Genomic DNA, 19,266 nt, shown 5'->3' on the forward strand with positions numbered 1-19,266 from the left:
TCGTGGTTTTTCTCTTGGTATTCCGTTTTCCTCCCACTGCTAAAGACCCCTACGCGCAAGCGAATTATTGAAATAAAATTGAACCATGTATTAGTCCCGAAATGACCTAGTTTGTGTCGAGTGGACGTTACCCCCCCTCTCTCTCTCTCTCTCTCTCTTTGTTTGCCAACTACAATATATCATCATGCTTGGCAATAGTTTACAGTGGTCCACGATTGGATAACGATTATTTATTTTCTGCCTTTCTTTAAAGTGATCCACAGTGAAATGATGATTATTTTCTGTTTTTCTTTTCAGTGGTCCAAAATTAAACGATGATGACGATGATGATGATGATGACCACGATGCTCCACCCACTATTGATAATAATTTTGGTAAAGAGAAATCGCCGCAACAGAGAGCAGGAGAAGCCATGATTAAACATATATTATCAGAAGTCAATGGTGATAGTTATTCTTTCATGTAGGTTTTTTGTCTTTTATCCTTTTGGCTCCCGTGTACACATTGGCGTGCATGTAAAAGATCCCTTGGCAGCTGAAATTCGACATAAAAGTAGGCCATAGTGCTGCTGCCCGGGCAAACTTTCGCCCATAGCACACTGTATGGCGTATGCTCGTCTTCATTAGCCCAGTCAGAGCAGAACAGTGGGACGTTAAACCCCATTTCATTTCATTTAGCACTTAGACTGGGACGTTGGGGGCCGAATAGCTAGTTTCTATACCCTGCTTGTTCATGACCCCTGACTCGACCTCCCATTACAACTGGTCAGATCTTCATGTAGTGTAGGCAATCGAAAGTATAAAAATAAACAAAACGAAATATAGATCTGTATTTTAAAACATACTATAATAGCGCCATCTGCAAACTTAATAAACAGTAAAATTTAGCATAATGTAAATAAGTCTCAATAATTTGGTAATATATTTCAGGGAGGCGTTGCCAGCTTTAAGTTATTTCCAGGCTAGACAAGTAAGGCAGACAGCATGGAAAGTACAGTTAGAAATAGCAGATTTAAAAATACCAGTCTGTGGTTATACAAAGGTAGGTAACTCTCCTTTCTTGTCTTCGTAAATCAGTTGTGTTTCGACACAGAGATTTAAATGTCATTGTTTGTCAACCCTCTAGATTCTGCTTAAAAACTATAAAATTAACTGTACTTTATTTACCATGTTGTCTTATTGTAATGACACTATGTAACATACTTATTGTGATAAACTATGTAACATACTTATTGTAATAAACTATGTAACATACTTATTGTGATAAACTATGCAACATTCTTATTGTTATAAACTATGCAACATACTTATTGTTATAAACTATGCAACATACTTATTGTAATAAACTATGTAACATACTTATGGAAAAACAGTTACTGATTTTTTTGGGCGACGTTTGAGAGAATAAGTATGTGTTATAGTTTATTGCTCTATCCAGTTACTAAATGTCTCTAAAGGAATTGTGTTTTGATGTAAATTATTGAAATCGAGAGCCATGCTCAGAAGTGTTTATAAATTGTTTTACTTTAGAAGAAAAGATAAAAACATTTAATCGTGCAATGGTTAGTGTGTTCGCATTGTATCATAAGGTCTGCCATTGAATCAACTGGCATCATTTCGATTCCCCAGTTGTACGTGACAAGGAGTAGTGTTGAATGTCATACCTCGTGAGTTTTTCCCGGGTCCTCCTATTTGCTCCCACTGCTAAAGTCCCCTACGTGCAAGCGAATTATTGAAATAAAATTGAACCATATGTTAGTCCTGAAATGACCTAGTTTGTGTCGAATGGACATTAAGCCCCATTTCTCACCCTCTCTCTACAATCTGGATATTTTCATGTTTTATTTTTATTCTCTATTTGTATTGTTGTTTTATTTTTATTGTTGTTTTATTGTTGTTTCATTTTTATTGTTGCTTTATTTTCAGATTAAAGAGTTTAAGTTAAAACAGAGCTATAAAAAAGTTTATGCTAAAGACATAGACAGTCCAGTGGGTAATTTACGCACGTATCATAAAAATGACGAAGAAGAAACAGAAGTGGAACCGGAAGATATGGTTAATGGTAGGTAGTTCCAACTTGAGGTCGTATTCATGAAAACTAAATGTAATGGGGTTTAACGTCCTACTTTTCAGTACCGACAGGGTTAAAGGGGAAGACCAACGATTTTCAATAAGGTTTCCATAAATAATAAATATATATTTAGAAATAACCCCTCCTATAACATGCAAAAAATAATTTGTAAGCGAGAAATTAATTTTTATTAATACCGGAAGTGACGTAGTTGGTTCGACACGCTCACTGGTCACTATAGTAAACATACAAATTTGGAGTAAGTTTAGCGCTGTATTTTGTGATCGTTTCGCCGTTTGGCAGAAAATCTGATGAAAGGTAATCTTTATTAGGATATTAAGAACAAGAACTTACGGTGTTTTGAAGGTATAATATACAACGCGTTTGTGTAAATTAAGTTTCTAAACTGGACACTATGACACAATTTAAGCCACATGGCTAATTGTTTACATCACGTGATAGCTGGCACGTGACAGATATTGACCGAACACAAATTGGCGACCTATTCGGCTAGCGACCTATTCGACCGATCCAACTTGTGCCTTTTCATTAGACAGGATTTCATTTACTCCTTTTTAGATCTGCCTTTTTATTGGCTGTGAGTTAAATTCCAGAAAATTCTTCAACTCTAAACCAATAATATCTCATTTTAAGCTTTGGAGGAAATGAAATGAAATGGGGTTTAACATCCTACTGTTATGCTCCGGCTGGACTAATGAAGACGGGCATACGCCATACACTGTGCTATAAGGGAAATTTTTTCCAGACAGCTGCCCTACAGCCTACTGTTATATCAAATTCCAAATTCAACCTGAAATTCAAATATATTAAAGATAATCTGTAAATGGCATTTAGTAACAGCTACTTGTGTATTTAAGGCATCATTTCGAACAGTATTCTTTCAACGCTATCAAGCTAATAAAGGATATGGCCATTCCATTGGTTGAAAGTTAAGATCGTAATACCAATTACAGTTCTTAGCCAATGAAAAGCTTGGATGCATATGATATTTTTAGCCAATGAAAGGCTTGCATGCTTATGATGTTTTAGTTTTGCGTCTTCGTGAATAAGATTGCTGACCCTTGCCACCCAATGTTTTAACAGTTAAAAATTCATTTAAAAATTCAAACCTCTTGTGTTGAACATTGATGGACCGTGTAAGCAGTCACGATAAATTCCCCCTGAATACGTTGTTCCTTGCCATGCCCTCCTGCACCCCTGACAAGAGGAAACCATGCCGGAAAAGCCATGATGAATATTCTGGGTCAACACAGGGATCGAACGTGGGACCTCCAGGTTAGCGAGATAATGTCTTACTCATTAACAGAATATCAGTTTTGTAAATATATGATTTATTTACATAAGGGTGGGGTTGAATGGCCAAATGGTTAGAGCGTGGGCTTTGTATCATAAGGTCTGTCATTGAGTCAACTAGCGTGGTTTTGATTCCCCGGTTGTACTTGACAAGGAGTAGGGTCGTCTGTCCAACCTCATGGATTTTCTCTTGATCCTCCAGTTTCCTCCAACTGCTAAAGAACCCAACTCGCAAACAAATTATTGAAATAAAATTGAACCATATGTTAGTCCCGAAATTGTCGAGTGGACGTTAAACCCCATTTATCTATCTCTCTCTTGTTTTGATTTTAGGATTTCGCTATGGTACCACACTAGTCCCTATGTCTGCTGATGACAAGGAGAATATGAAGTATAAAGCTGAGAAATGTCTTAAAATATTAGGTTTTACGAAAGCAGAAAATGTAAGTAATTTTGATTTAGTTTAATTTGATTTCAATTATAAACTGTCAGTCATATAAAAGGTTATCTTATGATATGGAGGGGGTTGGATGGCTGAATGGTTAGCAAAGCTGGTTGTATCATAAGGTCCAGGGCTGTCGGTAATTTTTCACAGATGATTAGCAGCACTGCTAATCAAAAAGTCCAATTTTTCCAAAGTTGATTAGCAAATTTAAAAATTGATTAGCAGTTTTTCAGTTTCAAATCAACATAAAACACCTAAATAACAAGATTATTTTAATTTTAATTGATAGCAAATGATTAGATTTCATTCTTAACATTTTTTTAGAATTTTAGCACTTCTACAGCTAGCTGTGAACATTTCTGAATGAATGTAGACTTTTGTTAGGCCTTATGTCTGAAGCCAATTCTTGGCAGTGGCTTCTTATTTCCTCGTTAGAAAACAATTTCGTCTGCTTTTTATCGTGTGTTATTATTTTTGTTCAATCGGAAGCACGCGGTATTTTACGAATAATCTCGATTAACTAGACGCACGCGATATAAACAATAATAGTTTACGGGAATTCTTACTTTGATTTCTCACTTTACAATACGTTTACACGTATTTATTTTTTATATTTTATTTACAATACGTGGGGGATAGACTGAATTTATTTTTTTTCAAATTGAATACTGATATAATTACCCGAAATTGACATGTCTCGCAACGTGAGTGGTACTACTTGATTCCCTATTTCCGGTTTAATAGTCCCGATTCATAGAGTTATGTCCCTGTATTATATAGTATCATGAATTGAGTCTGGGTAGTTCGAGAAGAAAATGTCACACGGAGAATTCGGTTTTGTTTATAAAATATATTTGATATTTTATACACGTTGAAAGTGTTGAGAAATGTGGATAAATCTTTGTGTCAATATCCAAAATGACAGGCATATTAATGATTCGCAGTTACTGCGAATCAAAAACGTTAGATTTTAATTTTTGATTAGCAACGGACAAAATATGTATCGCAAATTGCGCTGCGATACTGGTTGTCGGCAGCCCTGATAAGGTCTGTTATTGAGTGTTCTACTCCTTCTATACTGGACTAATGAAGACGGACATACACCATTGTGTGCTTTGAGGGAAATTTTGCCTAGGCAGTGGCACTATGGCCTACTCATATCGAATTCAAACTGCCACTGGATCTTTATGTGCACGCCAGTGTATACACAGGACCTTGGTTTTGTGTCCCATCCGAACGACTAGACAGCTGTCCTTGTCAGGCCCTCCATCCTACACCATTGAGAGGGGAAACCACGTCGAAAATCCTGATGTACTTTGTCGGCCAATGTAGGGATAACAATATTGTTGTTGCGACACTGTTTCCAAATTCATAGACAAGGAATGGAGAAATATGGTGGCTGAAACAATATTGTTATCTTTACACATTATCGATTGTAAGTTCATAACCAAAAATATAGAAAATATGCTAGTTATTTTGATACTTTAACACATGTTTACACATGTTGATCATTTACACATGTTATCTTTACACATTATCGATTGTAAGTTCATAACCAAAAATATAGAAAATATGCTAGTTATTTTGATACTTTAACACATGTTTACACATGTTGATCATTTACATTTTTCGTTGTTATAAAATGTGTATTATATTTGTTGACCAAATTGGGTAATGGTCCCTGGCGATATCCAGGGTATGGTGCATATCTATTCCATATTTGGAATTTATCAGTCTATTATGTAAATCAATTTGCAGTAGGCACCTATAAAGAGGGAGTGAGCTCAGTGAGGGCTAGAATAGTCAGACATCATTGGGTTCTGTAGAAGGTTGATTTCCTGAGTCACTTTTACAGAAGTTGGGGTAGAGAGAAAGAGATGTTAATTTTAAATATTGTAATGTAGATTATTGTTTAACTGTTGTGATATAAAAATGTATTTGATGTGGTATCCGTACTGAGAACAAACACAATACTGAAGTCCTTAGAAGAGAGATACAACAGCAGTCAGTCCAGAGTTAAACCAACCCCTAGACGATCAGGCCAAAGCAAAAATATATGGCAGTGATAATGCTACACTTACCCATGAAATCAAACATTGAAGATCCCTTTTCATTTTATTTCATTTCACTGTATCATCCCCCTTGTCAGTGGTGCAGAACGGAGGGCCTGACAAGGACAGCTGTCTAGTCCTTCGGATGAGACAAAAAACAGAGGTTTGGAATGCACGAAAAAGATCCCCTGGCAGTTGGAATTCGGTATAAGAGTAGGCGATAGTGCCACTGCCCGGGCAAAATTTCCCTCATAGCACACTGTATGGCGTATGCCCGTCTTCATTAGCCTAGTATAGGAGCAGAACAGTAGGACGTTAAACCCCATTTCATTTCATTTAATTTCATTTTGGAACACAATCTGATTAAAACACAGATCCTATTTCGTTTCATTTTTATAGTTCAGAATTTCGTTTTACTTGTCTTTACTATACTAAGATCTGGAAGAGTTGTTATATTACTGGCATTCTGGTTGATGTGATGGATTAGCCAATGAAACGGTCTGGTACAGCGAGGTCTTGGCGTCCGATGCACGGAACTCTGGGTAAACCACTAGAAACGTCAACGCTGATTGATTAATCAATGTCTGACGTCATAGGGTAAAAAAACGCTTGTACAACCCCTGACGCGACCTCCCAGTGTTGGCCATCGAAAGTATAAAAAAAACGAAACATATTATAGATCTGTATTTTAATCAGATTGATTGGATGAAATATTAATTAATGAAGTTTTGTTTTTTTTGTGTCTAGATTAAACGTCACCACTATCTCGGTGATGGAACACTGGTTTTTGTAGCAGAGAAGGGAGACGAGGTTAGTTCTGATTAGTGCTGGCACGATGTATCGTTGAATCAGTGTATCACAATTCACACTAGGGACCGGGTATCATTCAGATTTGACGAAAAACGGAAATAAACTGAGCTTACCATCTAGAATCTAATACTCGTATCCAGTTAATAGATTGCCATCCAGAAAGTGTTAAATGCCGTCGTCAAGATTCATCAAAAAACGTCCAGTTTGTGCTACTTGTAGTTTAAGAAACACTGTTTAGTTTTGACATCTAAATGGTCATAAACCAGACGACCAATATCAAAACTAAACTATATGGTCATAAACTAGACAACTAATGTCAAAACTAAACAGTGTTTCTTAAACTAAATGGTAGCAGAAACTGGGCATTTTTTTGATGAATCTTGATGGCATTTAATACTTTCTGGATGGCAATCTATTCGATACGTGTATTAGATTCTGGATGGTAGCTTTCCTTTTTTCATCAAATCTGAATGATACCCGGTCCCTAGTGTCAGCTTCTCACGATTCACGTATTGAATCACAAGATGCTGAATTGGTGTATCACGATTCTTTTTTTTATGTTGTTTTTTTGTTTTGTTTTTAAGTAAGTAACATGTCAATATCTACTGAGAAATAAAATTGAACCATGTGTTAGTCTCGAAATGACCCAGTTTTTGTCACGTGGACGTTAAACCATCTCTCTCTCTTTCTTTTTTAATTTCAGGCTGCTGCTGTGGCGTTATCCGCTTTAATCAATGCTTTATATGAAACTAATTCTGTTATGATAGCCAGGAGAGTTTATGCTGCTAATAGTGCTCCAAGACTCGGTTGTTTAATGCCTGTTATAAAAGCTGATTACGAGGTAAATAAACAAATTATATCATATCTGCTGGCAAAATGAGTCACAATGAGAAAATTTTGAACATTGAGGTATTGTTATTTTCACATTCTCAATACCTTTAAAATGATGTATGGTTTCTTTGAATCAAAATGAAATAAAATGGGGTTGAACGTCCTACTGTTCTGCTCCGAACCTGGCTAATATAGACGGGCATACTCCATACAGTGTGCTATGAGGGAATATTTTGCCTGGGCAGCGGCACTACAGCCTACTCTTATATCGAATTCCAACTGTCAAGGTATCTTTTATGTGCACGCAAATGTGTACACGGGACCTTATTTTTTTTTATCCCATCCAAACAACTAGACAGCTGTCCTTGTCAGGAACTCTGTCCTGCATCATTGACAAGGGGAAACCATGTCAGAAAATCCTGATGAGCCTTCTCAGCCAATGCAGGGATCGAACACGCGACCTCCAGGCTAGTGAGCCAGCGTCTTACCCAATTAGCCACTGTGGCTCCTGTTTGAATCAAGCAAAAACTGACTAAGCTATATTCGTTTGAAGTTACCCAAGTCAGAAAAAGAAGTTTTGAGAAAAAGCAAGTTAAAAATGTGGATATGTTCCAAAACAAAATCACATAGCAACCACCCCATTTATTTGTTTTGTTAAATCCTATTTCTCTCTCTCTCTCTCTCTCTTTTAAAAATTAATACTTTTTCAGAGGAATTAATTCTGTGTTAATTTTTCATTTGTTTTTTTTGGTTTTTTTTCAGTGTTTATATTGGATAGAGTTACCGTTTAGGGAAGATATACGAATGTTTACATTTGGTTCTTTACCATTAACAGACGACGCTGTTACCAATAAAAAGTTTAAACCTACAGGTATTTCTTTACAAATATTTTTTGATATTCATATTATTTTCTTTTCATATTTACCAAATGTTGAAAATAAATTTGTCTTTTAATTCAGATGAGAGAGAGAGAGAGAGAGAGAGAGAGAGAGAGAGAGAGAGAGAGAAATGGGATTTAACGTCCACTCGACACAAACCAGGTCATTTTGGGACTAACACATGGTCCAATTTTATTTCAATAATTCGCTTGCTCATTGTACGTGACAAAGAGTAGAGTCGCCTGTCCAGCCTCGTGGGTTTTCTCTGGGTCCTCCGGTTTCCTCCCACTGCTAAAGACCCCTACGCGCAAGAGAAATATTGAAATAAAATTAACAATGTGTTAGTTCCGAAATGACCTAATCCCATCTTAAACCCCATCTCACTCTCTCTCTCTCCCTCTCTCTCTCTCTCTCTCTCTCTCTCCGAACAACAGGAAATTAAATTAGTGTAGCTTTAGTGTTGAAAACAAATTATCTGTTGTTTTTTTTTTTCAGGTGAACAGTTGCAGGTCATGGATGATCTAATTACGGCTATGGATCTGTCAAAAAAGGAAGAGTTAGTAATTATATTCATATATATTTTTTGGGTGGGGGGGGGAGCGTGTGTGGACAAATGGATAACGCGCGTTGTATCATAAGGTCTGTCAGTGAGTCAACTGGCGTGGTTTTTATTCCCCGGTTCTACGTGACAAGGAGTAGGGTTGTTTGTCCAACCTGGTGTGTTTTCTCCGGGTCCTCCGGTTTCCTTCCACTGCTAAAGACACCTACGCACAAGCGAATTATTGAAACATAACTGAACCATGCGGCACGGGGTCATCCGCTAGTCTCTATATAAACTTTAGATAAAATTTTGTTTAATCCTTATTTTCAAAGCCTAGGTACATGTAAATAGCCATCTATTATGAGTCATTTTTGCGCTTTATTTCATTACGTAATATCTATATAAACTTAAGATGAAATTTTTTTTTATTTTAGTGATGATAATAGTGAAGAGATTTTAAAACCTAAGTACACTTTCAATCCTTATTTTCAACGTCTTTATCAGGTAAATATCTAGTATCAGTTATTTTATCCTTAATAATAATAATAATAATAATAATTGAATTATATAGCGCCAACAATTCAACTCAGTGAGCTGCTCCCGGGCGCTTTACATAAGTACAACTAATATAAAATTACAGCAATCACAACACATGAATCCATAAAAAAGACATAAACAAAATACGAAGAACATTATTTAGTACACATGGTAAAAGTCTGACACAAACACAGCTAGAACTTATTCAATCAGTTGCATATTTGATTAAAAAGTTCAGTTTTGAGATACTTTTGGTCATTAGGGACCATGTAAAAGAACTCTTTGCAGTTGGAATTCAAAATAAGAATAGGCAAAATTTCCCTCATATCACACAGCATGGGGTATGCCCATCTTCATTAGCCCAGACGGTACAGAACGATGTTAAACCCCATTTCATTATTATAAAAGGAGGTTGGATGGTCGAATGGTTAGCGTGCCCGTGTTGTATCATAAGGTCTGCCATTGAGTCAACTGGTGTGGTTTAAATTCCACACTTTTACTTGACAAGGAGTAGGTCATCTGACCAACCTCGTGAGTTTTCTCTGGGTCCTCCAGTTTGTTCCCAAAGCTAAGGACCCCAACGCGCAAGTGAAATTTTGAAATAAAATTTAACCAAATGTTAGTCCCAAAATGACCTAGTTTGAGTGGCATGAACGTTAAACCCCATTTATCTCTTCATCTCCCTTGAATGATTGTCTATTAAATTTCAGTGCCTGTTACATAGGGCCTTGAAACCAGACGAAGGCCTTCCTGAGTTATCTCCTCTCATAGCATCCTATTTAAAACGGCCAGAAGAGATAGAGAGACGAAGTGAAAAGATACTAGATAATATTAGTGAAGTATTTAAATTAGAAGTTGTGGCCAAAAAGAAAGAGGATCAATCAGGAGAGGCATTATTTAGTGAAAAGTAAGATTTATTTAGACGCCCACACTACTTAACCTGTTAACTGCGTAGGGCCTTATATAACGTCCTGGACAACTGCCACTCACCGTGTGTAGGACATAATATAACGCCCTGGAGGTATTTTCCCCAACCTATTCTTCGAACACGAACACAGCATGTGTAGGACGTTATATTACGCCTGGTCGAGGAAATCTAATTGAAGGGAGACAACTCTATTTACTGTTAGTTTTAATATGGGTTGAGACTACTAAAATTTGTATTCGGGAATAAAAAGGTCCAAAAATGACGTTTTTCGTCAAATTAATTACACAATAGGGGGTAGTTAACGTTTTAAAAACTATGCAGTTAAGGGGTTAAAATCGAAGCCACCCGATGGCCTAGAGTGTTGATAATGGGCTTTTCATGTGAATAAATGTTTTAATAACAACTCTTCAAGATCCTCGTGTAGTAAAGACAAGTAAATCAAAATTTTGAACTTAAAGATTTATTTAGACGCCCACACTACTTAAAATCGAAGCCACCCGATGGCCTAGAGCAGTGGTTCTCAACCTTTTTATGCCAACGGCACACATTGGAACACATGAAAGAATAGCGGCACACCTGGCTAAATATATATGAAAAATATTTGAATTTTGCAAAATAAAAACACGGTAAGTCAGACGGCATACAACCGTATACGACATAGTCATAGAAACAGAATAAATCAAACTAAATTAAGAAAAACACAGCTATGAACTTAATTTATTACAGTGTTCCTAATTTCATCAATCAAACTTTATTGCAGTGTTTCGAATTTCATCAATCAAATAGCTGACTTCTTTAGTGAGAAATTTTCTAAGTGTGCTGTTTAAAATTTTGCGGCACACTTAGGAAGATCTCGCGGCACACACTGGTTGAGAATCACTGGCCTAGAGTGTTGATTATGGGCTTTTCTTGTGAATAATCTTTTAATAACAGATCCTATTGTAGTAAAGACAAGTAAAACGAAATTTTGAACTATAAAAAACGAAACTAAAAAGGATCTGTATTTGTATCAGATTTTAGTCCACGGCTAGAACGAATATTTAAGTATTTAAAAGTATGATATTGTTATTATAGAGGTGTCGTCCCAAAATGACCTAGTTTGTGTGGAGTGGATGTTAAACCCCATTTCTATCTCTATTTTAGAGGTGAAGGTGACGGACCCGCTGTAAAGAAACAGAAATTAGATGATGATTTAGAAGGTGGTATGGAGAATATAGCTAGAGCTAGAATAACGGAGGTAAACTTAAAACCCTTTATTACGTATTGATTTTATTATAAAGTAATTTCATTAAACAGGTCAAAATTCTATGGAATACAATTACTGATCTTTTAGAGGCATTTAGTAACTGGATAGAGCAATAAACTATAACACATACTTATGGAAGAACAATTACTGCTTATTACTGAAACAATTATTTCTTATTTTACAGTAGTGTTTAGATTCTTATTGAATTTGGGGGGCCTGGGTGGCCGAATGGTTAACACTTGCGCGTTGTATCATAAGGTCTGTCATTGAGTCAGCTGGTGTGGTTTCGATTCCTCGGTTGTATGTGACAAGGAGTAGGGTCACCTGTTCAACCTTGTGGCCTTCTTTAATGATTTCTTTATTTGTAAAATAATTTTGTTTCTAGGTAGGAACGGTATCACCTATAGAAGATTTTCAAACTCTTTTATCGGATAAAGATGAAGACTTGTTTGATAAAGGTAACACTGATTTATAGATTTTATAGGGACTTGGGTAGCGCAATGGTTTAGGTTCGCGCTTTAGATCCTAAGGTCTGTCATTGGGACAAATGGTTTGGTTTCGATTCCCCGCTTGTACATGACAAGGAGTAGGATTGCCTGTTCAAACACGATCGAATTATTAATTGTTAGTCTGGAAATGACCTGGTTTGTGTTGAGTGGACGTTAAATGAAGGACCAATAATATCTTCTTTGAGCAGCATTTAGCAATTGACATATGTTATACAAAAACGTTGCTTTAATTAAAATAGTAATTGTGTTCCACATTATGTTTTTGTATGACCAATAATATAGAAGAAATATTCCTAATGACCTGGTCTTGTAATATCGCATATTCGCTTCTATTAGGAGCACCAGAAACAGCTTTAAACAGACTACAAATAGTGCATAACAATGTCAGCTAAGTTACAGAAACTCCATTGGCTTCCAGTTCGAGCGAGGTTTCAATTTAAAGCTCTTGTGAATGTGTTTAAATCAATTTCATCAATTTCCGTCAATTATTTCTAGAGTTATGACCCTTGTTTTACTTTCTGAACCTTGCAATTAGTTCTAGAGTTATGGCCCTTGTTTTACTTTCTGAACCTTGCGAATGTTTGAATGACAAAGGTCATCATCCGATCTGTATGAAATTTATATGTATTATTTGAATTAGTAAAATTAAAAAGTCTGACAAATTTCAAAATTTTCTGTAAATTACTTCCAGAGTTAAGGCTTATGTTTCAGTTTGTAGAACCTTGTGACTCCTCAAACGACAAAAATTATAATCTGATCTGTATGAAATTGTCTTGTAAATGCCCCAGTTACCTACAAAAGAATAAATATTTGACAACCCTTATCAAATGCTTGGACAATTTAGCTGCTGTGGGCGTATGTTTCGTTGCCTGGCAACCTATCTTTGCAGCTTGTGGTCACAGATAAGACACTGGCTTGCTAGCCTGGAGGTCGGATGTTCGATCCCTGTATCTAGAGGGCTAGTCGTTCGGATGAGACAAAAAAAAAGAGGTCCCCTGTACACATTGGTGTGCACGTTAAAGATCCCTTGACAGTTTGAATTCAATATAAGAGTAGGCCCTAGTGCCACTGTCCGGGCAAAATTTCCCTCATAGCATACTGTATGGCGTATGCCCGTCTTCATTAGCCCAGTTCGGAGCAGAACGGTAGGATGTTAAACCCCATTTCATTTCATTTCATTTCTTTCGTTTTTGCAGCTTGTGGTCAAATGGAGAAGAGAATAGAACAAATTGTAATGGATTCATTTGGAACTCAGTTTTATGGGAAGGCGAGTGATTGTGTTAAAGCATATAGAGCTGAATGTATTAAAGTAAGAAAAAACTTCATTTTAACCATTTTTATACGCCCACATAGAAATGTGGACGTATATTGCCGTCCGTCCATCGTCAACAATGAACGCTCTAACGCCAAAAGTTATCATCCAGTTGTTTTAAAATTAATATATGTGGTTTACATTAGTGAGATGAAGAAGCCTATTTAATTTCAATAATTTCCGTTTATTATGTCTAGAGTTATGGCCCTTGTTTCACTTTGAACCTTGTGAACGCTCTAATGCCAAAAGTTAACATTTGATCCGACCCGTATGAAATTTATATGCATCATTTAAATTATTGAAACAAAGAAGCCTATTGAATTTCAGCAATTTCTGTTAATTACTTCTAGAGTTATGGCCCTTGTTTCACTTTGTTGAACCATGTGAATGCTTGAACAACAAAAGTTATCATCTGATCTGTATGAAATATATATGCGCCATTTAAATTAGTGAAAAGAAGAAGCCTATTGAACTTCAACATTTCCTGTTAATTACTGCAGAGTTAAGGCCCTTGTTTCATTTTGCAGAACCTTGTAAACCCTCAAATGATGAAAATTATAATCTGATCTGTATGAAATTGTCTTGTAAATGACCCTATTACCTACAAAAGAATAGATGTGCGACAATTCTTGTTGACCGCTTGGACGATTTAGCTGCTGCTGGCGTATGTTTCCTTGCCTGGCAACCTATCTTTAAAATTCTCTCCAATTGACCTTGATGTGTTTGGCAATATCTCTACCATCGATCATGATATGAAGCCTGGAACCCAAGGAATGTGCTTAAATTGCTACTTACTGTCCATTTCGATGTGATAGGTCACATATGTCAAAACTAAATCTTTATATTGCAGGGCTGTCGGTAATTTTTCACAGTTGATTAGCAGCACTGCTAATCAAAAAGTCCAATTTTGCCAAATTTGATTAGCAAATTTAAAAATTGATTAGCAGTTTTTCAGTTTCAACTAAAACACCTAAATAACAAGATATTACTTTAATTCATAACAAATATGATTAGATTCCATTCTGACTATTCTTAGATTTTTTAGCGCTTCCACAAGTACTTGTGACAGTTTGTGAATGTGATGTAGACATTTAGTTAGGTCTTATGTCTGAAGCCAATTCTTGACAGTGACTTCCGAAGCCCCACTCATTTTAATTATTATTTTTTTGTTACGTTAGAAATCTTCGTTAGAAAACAATTTCGTCTGCTTTTTATCGTGTATTACTATTTTTGTTCAATCGGGCGCACCTCGATTAACTAGACACACGCGATATAAAAAATAATATTTTATGGGAATTTTTACTTTGATTTATCATTTTACAATACGTTAACATGTATTTATTTTTTTATATTTTATTTACAATACGTGGGGGATACACTGGATTTATTTCTTTCAAAATGAATATGATATAATTACTTGATGTCTCGCAACGTGAGTGATACTACTTGATTCTCTATTTCCGGTTTAAAAGTCCCTATTCATAGAGTTATGTCCCTGTGTTATATAGTATTGTGTCTTGGTAGTTCGAGAAGAAAATGTCACACGGAGAATTCAGTTTTGTTTATAAAATTTTATTCAACATTTTATACACGTTGAAAGTGTTGAGTAAGCCTTCTAGTCTTCAAAATGTGGATTATTCTTGTGTCAATATCCAAAATGACAGGCATATTAATGATTCGCAGTAACTGCGAATCAAAAACATTAGATTTTAATTTTTGGTTAGCAACGGACAAAATATGTATCGCAAATTGAGCTGCGATACTGGCTGTCGGCAGCCCTGTTATATTGCAGATCTTTCCTTTGGTTTCAGATATTATATAAACACATAATTTAAAAACGGTGAATCGAGGCTTAGTCTTTTACTTGCAAGCCAATGTGTACGCAGGACCTTGGTTTTTCTTCCCATCCAAATGACTATATGTTGTCCCTTGCCACCCTTCCGTCCTACATGACCCACAAGGAGGAACCACACCGGAAAATCCGGACAAACATTCTCGGGCAATTCAGGAATCGACCACGGGACCGCCATGTTAGCAAGCCAATGTCCAACTCACTGAGCTACCACAGGATTACCCGAGAACCAGAATATTTCTTTTATACAATCTGATTATAATACAGATCTATATTTCGTTTCATTTTTTATACTTTCGATGACCTACACTACATGAAGATCTGACCAGTTGTGGCGATAGGTCGCATCAGAGGTAATACGAGCAGATTTTGACCCTATGACGTCAGACATTGATTAATCAATCAGCGTCGAAGTTTCTAGTGGTTTACCCACAGTTCTGTGCATAAAAAATCCAACAACTGGCCGTAACAGACTGTTTCATCGGCTAATGCCTCACATCAAGTAGAACGCCTGTTATATAACTCTTCCTGGGGCCTGTTTCACCAAATTTTAACTAAGATAAAATCCAAATTTTAGTAATTTGATTGGATAATATTAGATTGATTTTAGTTCTTAGCCAATCAAAATTGAAGTATCTACTAAAATTGGGATTTTATCTTTAGTTAAATTTTCGTGAAACAGGCCCCAGATACTAGTGTAGTAAAGACAAGTAAAACAAAATTTTCAACTATAAAAAAACAAAACGAAATAAGAACTGTGTTTGAATCAGATTGACCTTTAGATGGCCTAAAATAATTATGTATTTGTAACATAATTTTATTATTTCAGAAATCCAAACCAGAGACATATAATAATTTCATTAAAGATTTTAAAGACATATTAATCAGTAAAGGAAAGAGAGATTTCTGGGATCAAATTGTTATAGGTAAGATGTTTGTCTTCATTCGTAAACCACAAAAGAAATGGGGTTTAACGTCCTACTTTTCTGCATCGACTGGGCTAATGAAGACGGGTATATTTTGCCTGGACCGGTGGGCTATAGCCTACTCTTATATCGAATTCCAACAGACAAGGGTTCTTTAACATGATGTCCGTCCACAATTTGTTTGTGCACGCTCTACAGGTCACAATTTTTATTCGATTTTGACAAAACTTATCGGACCATAACTTCATGGATTATGGCCCCTGATTGTACAAAAAATCACATTTTTAGCTTGTGGATACTCTAGAGGTCACAATTTTGATCTGATTTTGATGACACTTGGAATGCATGTTTATAACCCAAAGATCTTAGATTCTGTTGATATTCGTGCATATCGGATCATAAATTCCTGAATTATGGCCCTTGATTGTACGAGAAATTGCTTTTTGTTTAGCTTGTTCTCTATCCATCTCTTGCAAAATGTGGGCGTATCCTGCCTGGCAGCCGCTGGTTGTATCTAAAATGGAGTTTGAATATACATGTAGTAAAATTACATGTTATTTTTGTGTTATTTAGATAAACAAGGTTTAATATCTAAGATGGAATGTGAATCTAGTAAAATCTCAAAAGCAGACGCAAACGCCTTCATGACAGACGTTAAAGTTGAAGAAGAAACAAAAATGGAACCAGAAGATGATGCAGATGATTTGGTAAATATATTTTGTTTAGTTTCCATGGGAACATTTTGTCATTTTGAGACAAGGGTAGGGTGGGGGGCTATGGTTGGGTGGTCTAGTGGTTTACCACGTGGGGGGCCGAATGGTTAACATGTGTGTGTGTTGGATCGCAAGAGCTTTCATTGAGTCAGTGACAAGGAGTAGCCTGTTCAACCTCGTGGGTTTTTTTCCAGGTCCTCCATTTTCCTCCCACTGCTTAAGACCCCAACACGCAAGTGAATTATTGAAAAAAAATAAAACCATATGTTAATCCCAAAATGACCTAGTCTGTGTTGAGTGGATGTTAAACCCAATTTTTTTTTCTTGCCAATGGTTCATCCCCAAATACCAGTGGCAAAAGGATCCATTATGATGCCAGGGGCCTGTTTCACTTGGCATAAGCTAGATATACATAAGGTCATTGTGTAGCGTGCAAAAATGTTCATGTTTGCAAAAGTGATTCTAATTTCGATGGCACTAAGCCTCAATACCTTGCACAGACATCTTCATGGGCGCCAGGAACTTGAAAGTAAGTCCAATGAGAGAATTCTGGATACAACCGAGGTGTGCCGAATGATACTTTTCATTTACTCTATTTCAGTTGGATATGATGTGAGAGGAACAAAAGGGGAGTAACTCTACAGTAAAGGCAGCAACATTCCTACCACTCCCACCAGCCCAATTTTACAATTGTTTTTCACAGAATAAATATCATTTCACTGTATCTACTTCTAAAAATAGACTTATTGATAGTGTAACTAGTGAATATCTTAATTATACTGAACATAGGCTGCCTGTCTACAATTAGCTCCGCTTGAGAACAGACACTAAGCTAGTTGACCGACATTTTAAGTCATAAATCGACGATTTTAGTCGAAATCACTAAGTATACTTTGAGAATTTTGTTAAGTATTTACTCTACGTCCATTTAATAAAATTTAAAAAGTTTATTTTGTGTTTGTGTGTATGACAGATGTGAAACGGAGTAGAACCGCATTACAAAAAGGTATACTAACTTTTGGATATGGCGACCATTTAGGGCAGAGATCTATTCTCGTAGTATGAAGTAGATGGATCTCTGTGTCCAGAATGCGTATTGATGTATCTGCTGATAAAGAGCACTTCTACACACATAGACTTTTTCATTTTCCCACAAATAAACCTATTGTAAATGATCTGGGGCCTGTTTCACGAAATTTTAACTAAGATAAAATCCAAATTTTAGTAATTTGATTGGATAATATTAGATTGATTTTAGTGCTTAGCCAATCAAAATTGAAGTATCTACTAAAATTTGGATTTTATCTTTTGTTAAAATTTCCTGAAACAGGGCCCCGGCTTGTTAGTTATTTGTTTTAAAACTTGTTAGTTATTTGTTTTAAAACGCTAAATTATTATAAGTAATGAAATAAAATGGGGTTTAACGTCCTAATGTTCTGCTCCGACTGGGCTAATGAAGACAGGCTTACGCCATACAGTGTGCTGTGAGGGAAATTTTGCCTGGGCAGCGGCGCTACAAATTCCAACTGTCACAGGTTCCTTTATGTGCACGACATTGTGTACGTGGGACCTCGGTTTTTGGTCCCATCCGAACGACTATACATATATATTGTCCCTTGCCACATCCTCTGTTCTGCACCACTGACTAGGAGAACCACTCCAATATAAGTTATATCTTCCTGAAATAGATGTGTACACTAGTAACATTGACAGTGGGGAATTTCCCCCCTCTTCCACCTAAAAATCTTGTCTGATCAAACGTCTCGCACTACATAACCTTCTATCATAATGGTTGAACAGTTAGCACTTTTGTAAAAAAAAAATATAGGTTGCCAGGCAACAAAACACACACCTACCACAGGTACATCATTGGAGAATTGGATAAAGATTGTGATTTTCTTTTAGCCTAGATAAAAGTGTTCAAGAGCAACAACGAAAATAAATGTAGTCTGTAGAGTGTTCACAAGAAATTGTCGATAGATCGACCGACAGACGGACGGGGGCGACGGCAATATACGACCACATTTCCATGTGGGCGGGGGGGGGGGGGGGGGTTTGGATGGCTGAATGGTTAGCACGTGCACGCTGTACCATAAAGTCTGTCATTGAGTCAACTGCCGTGGTTTCGAATCCCTGGTTGTACGTGGCAAGGAGTAGGGTCGCCTGTCCAACCTCGTGGGTTTTCTCCGGGTCCTCCGGTTTCCTCCCACTGCTTAGACCCCTACGCACAAGCGAATTATTGAAATAAAATTAAACCATATGTTAGTCCCGAAATGACCTAGTTTGTGTCGAGTGGACGTTAA

General features: G+C 36.5%; 1 protein-coding gene across 1 annotated transcript in view; it reads left to right on the top strand.

Annotated features, from left to right (window-relative positions):
- Nucleotides 1-17,913, top strand: part of LOC126820367 (X-ray repair cross-complementing protein 5) — a 34,318-nt gene extending 16,405 nt beyond the window's left edge. Inside the window, exons 6-21 of the mRNA XM_056102621.1 lie at nucleotides 298-462; nucleotides 930-1,041; nucleotides 1,926-2,061; nucleotides 3,718-3,827; nucleotides 6,628-6,690; nucleotides 7,394-7,531; nucleotides 8,284-8,392; nucleotides 8,895-8,955; nucleotides 9,375-9,444; nucleotides 10,188-10,384; nucleotides 11,549-11,642; nucleotides 12,037-12,109; nucleotides 13,357-13,469; nucleotides 16,154-16,250; nucleotides 16,824-16,957; nucleotides 17,565-17,913. Coding sequence (XP_055958596.1) covers nucleotides 298-462; nucleotides 930-1,041; nucleotides 1,926-2,061; nucleotides 3,718-3,827; nucleotides 6,628-6,690; nucleotides 7,394-7,531; nucleotides 8,284-8,392; nucleotides 8,895-8,955; nucleotides 9,375-9,444; nucleotides 10,188-10,384; nucleotides 11,549-11,642; nucleotides 12,037-12,109; nucleotides 13,357-13,469; nucleotides 16,154-16,250; nucleotides 16,824-16,957; nucleotides 17,565-17,579 — 1,687 coding nt within the window. The 3' untranslated portion in view covers nucleotides 17,580-17,913. The remainder of the gene's footprint in view (nucleotides 1-297; nucleotides 463-929; nucleotides 1,042-1,925; nucleotides 2,062-3,717; nucleotides 3,828-6,627; nucleotides 6,691-7,393; nucleotides 7,532-8,283; nucleotides 8,393-8,894; nucleotides 8,956-9,374; nucleotides 9,445-10,187; nucleotides 10,385-11,548; nucleotides 11,643-12,036; nucleotides 12,110-13,356; nucleotides 13,470-16,153; nucleotides 16,251-16,823; nucleotides 16,958-17,564) is intronic.
- The last annotated feature ends 1,353 nt before the right edge of the window (nucleotides 17,914-19,266 follow it).

Source organism: Patella vulgata, chromosome 1 (genome assembly GCF_932274485.2).
Source record: "Patella vulgata chromosome 1, xgPatVulg1.2, whole genome shotgun sequence".
NCBI lineage: Eukaryota > Metazoa > Mollusca > Gastropoda > Patellidae > Patella > Patella vulgata.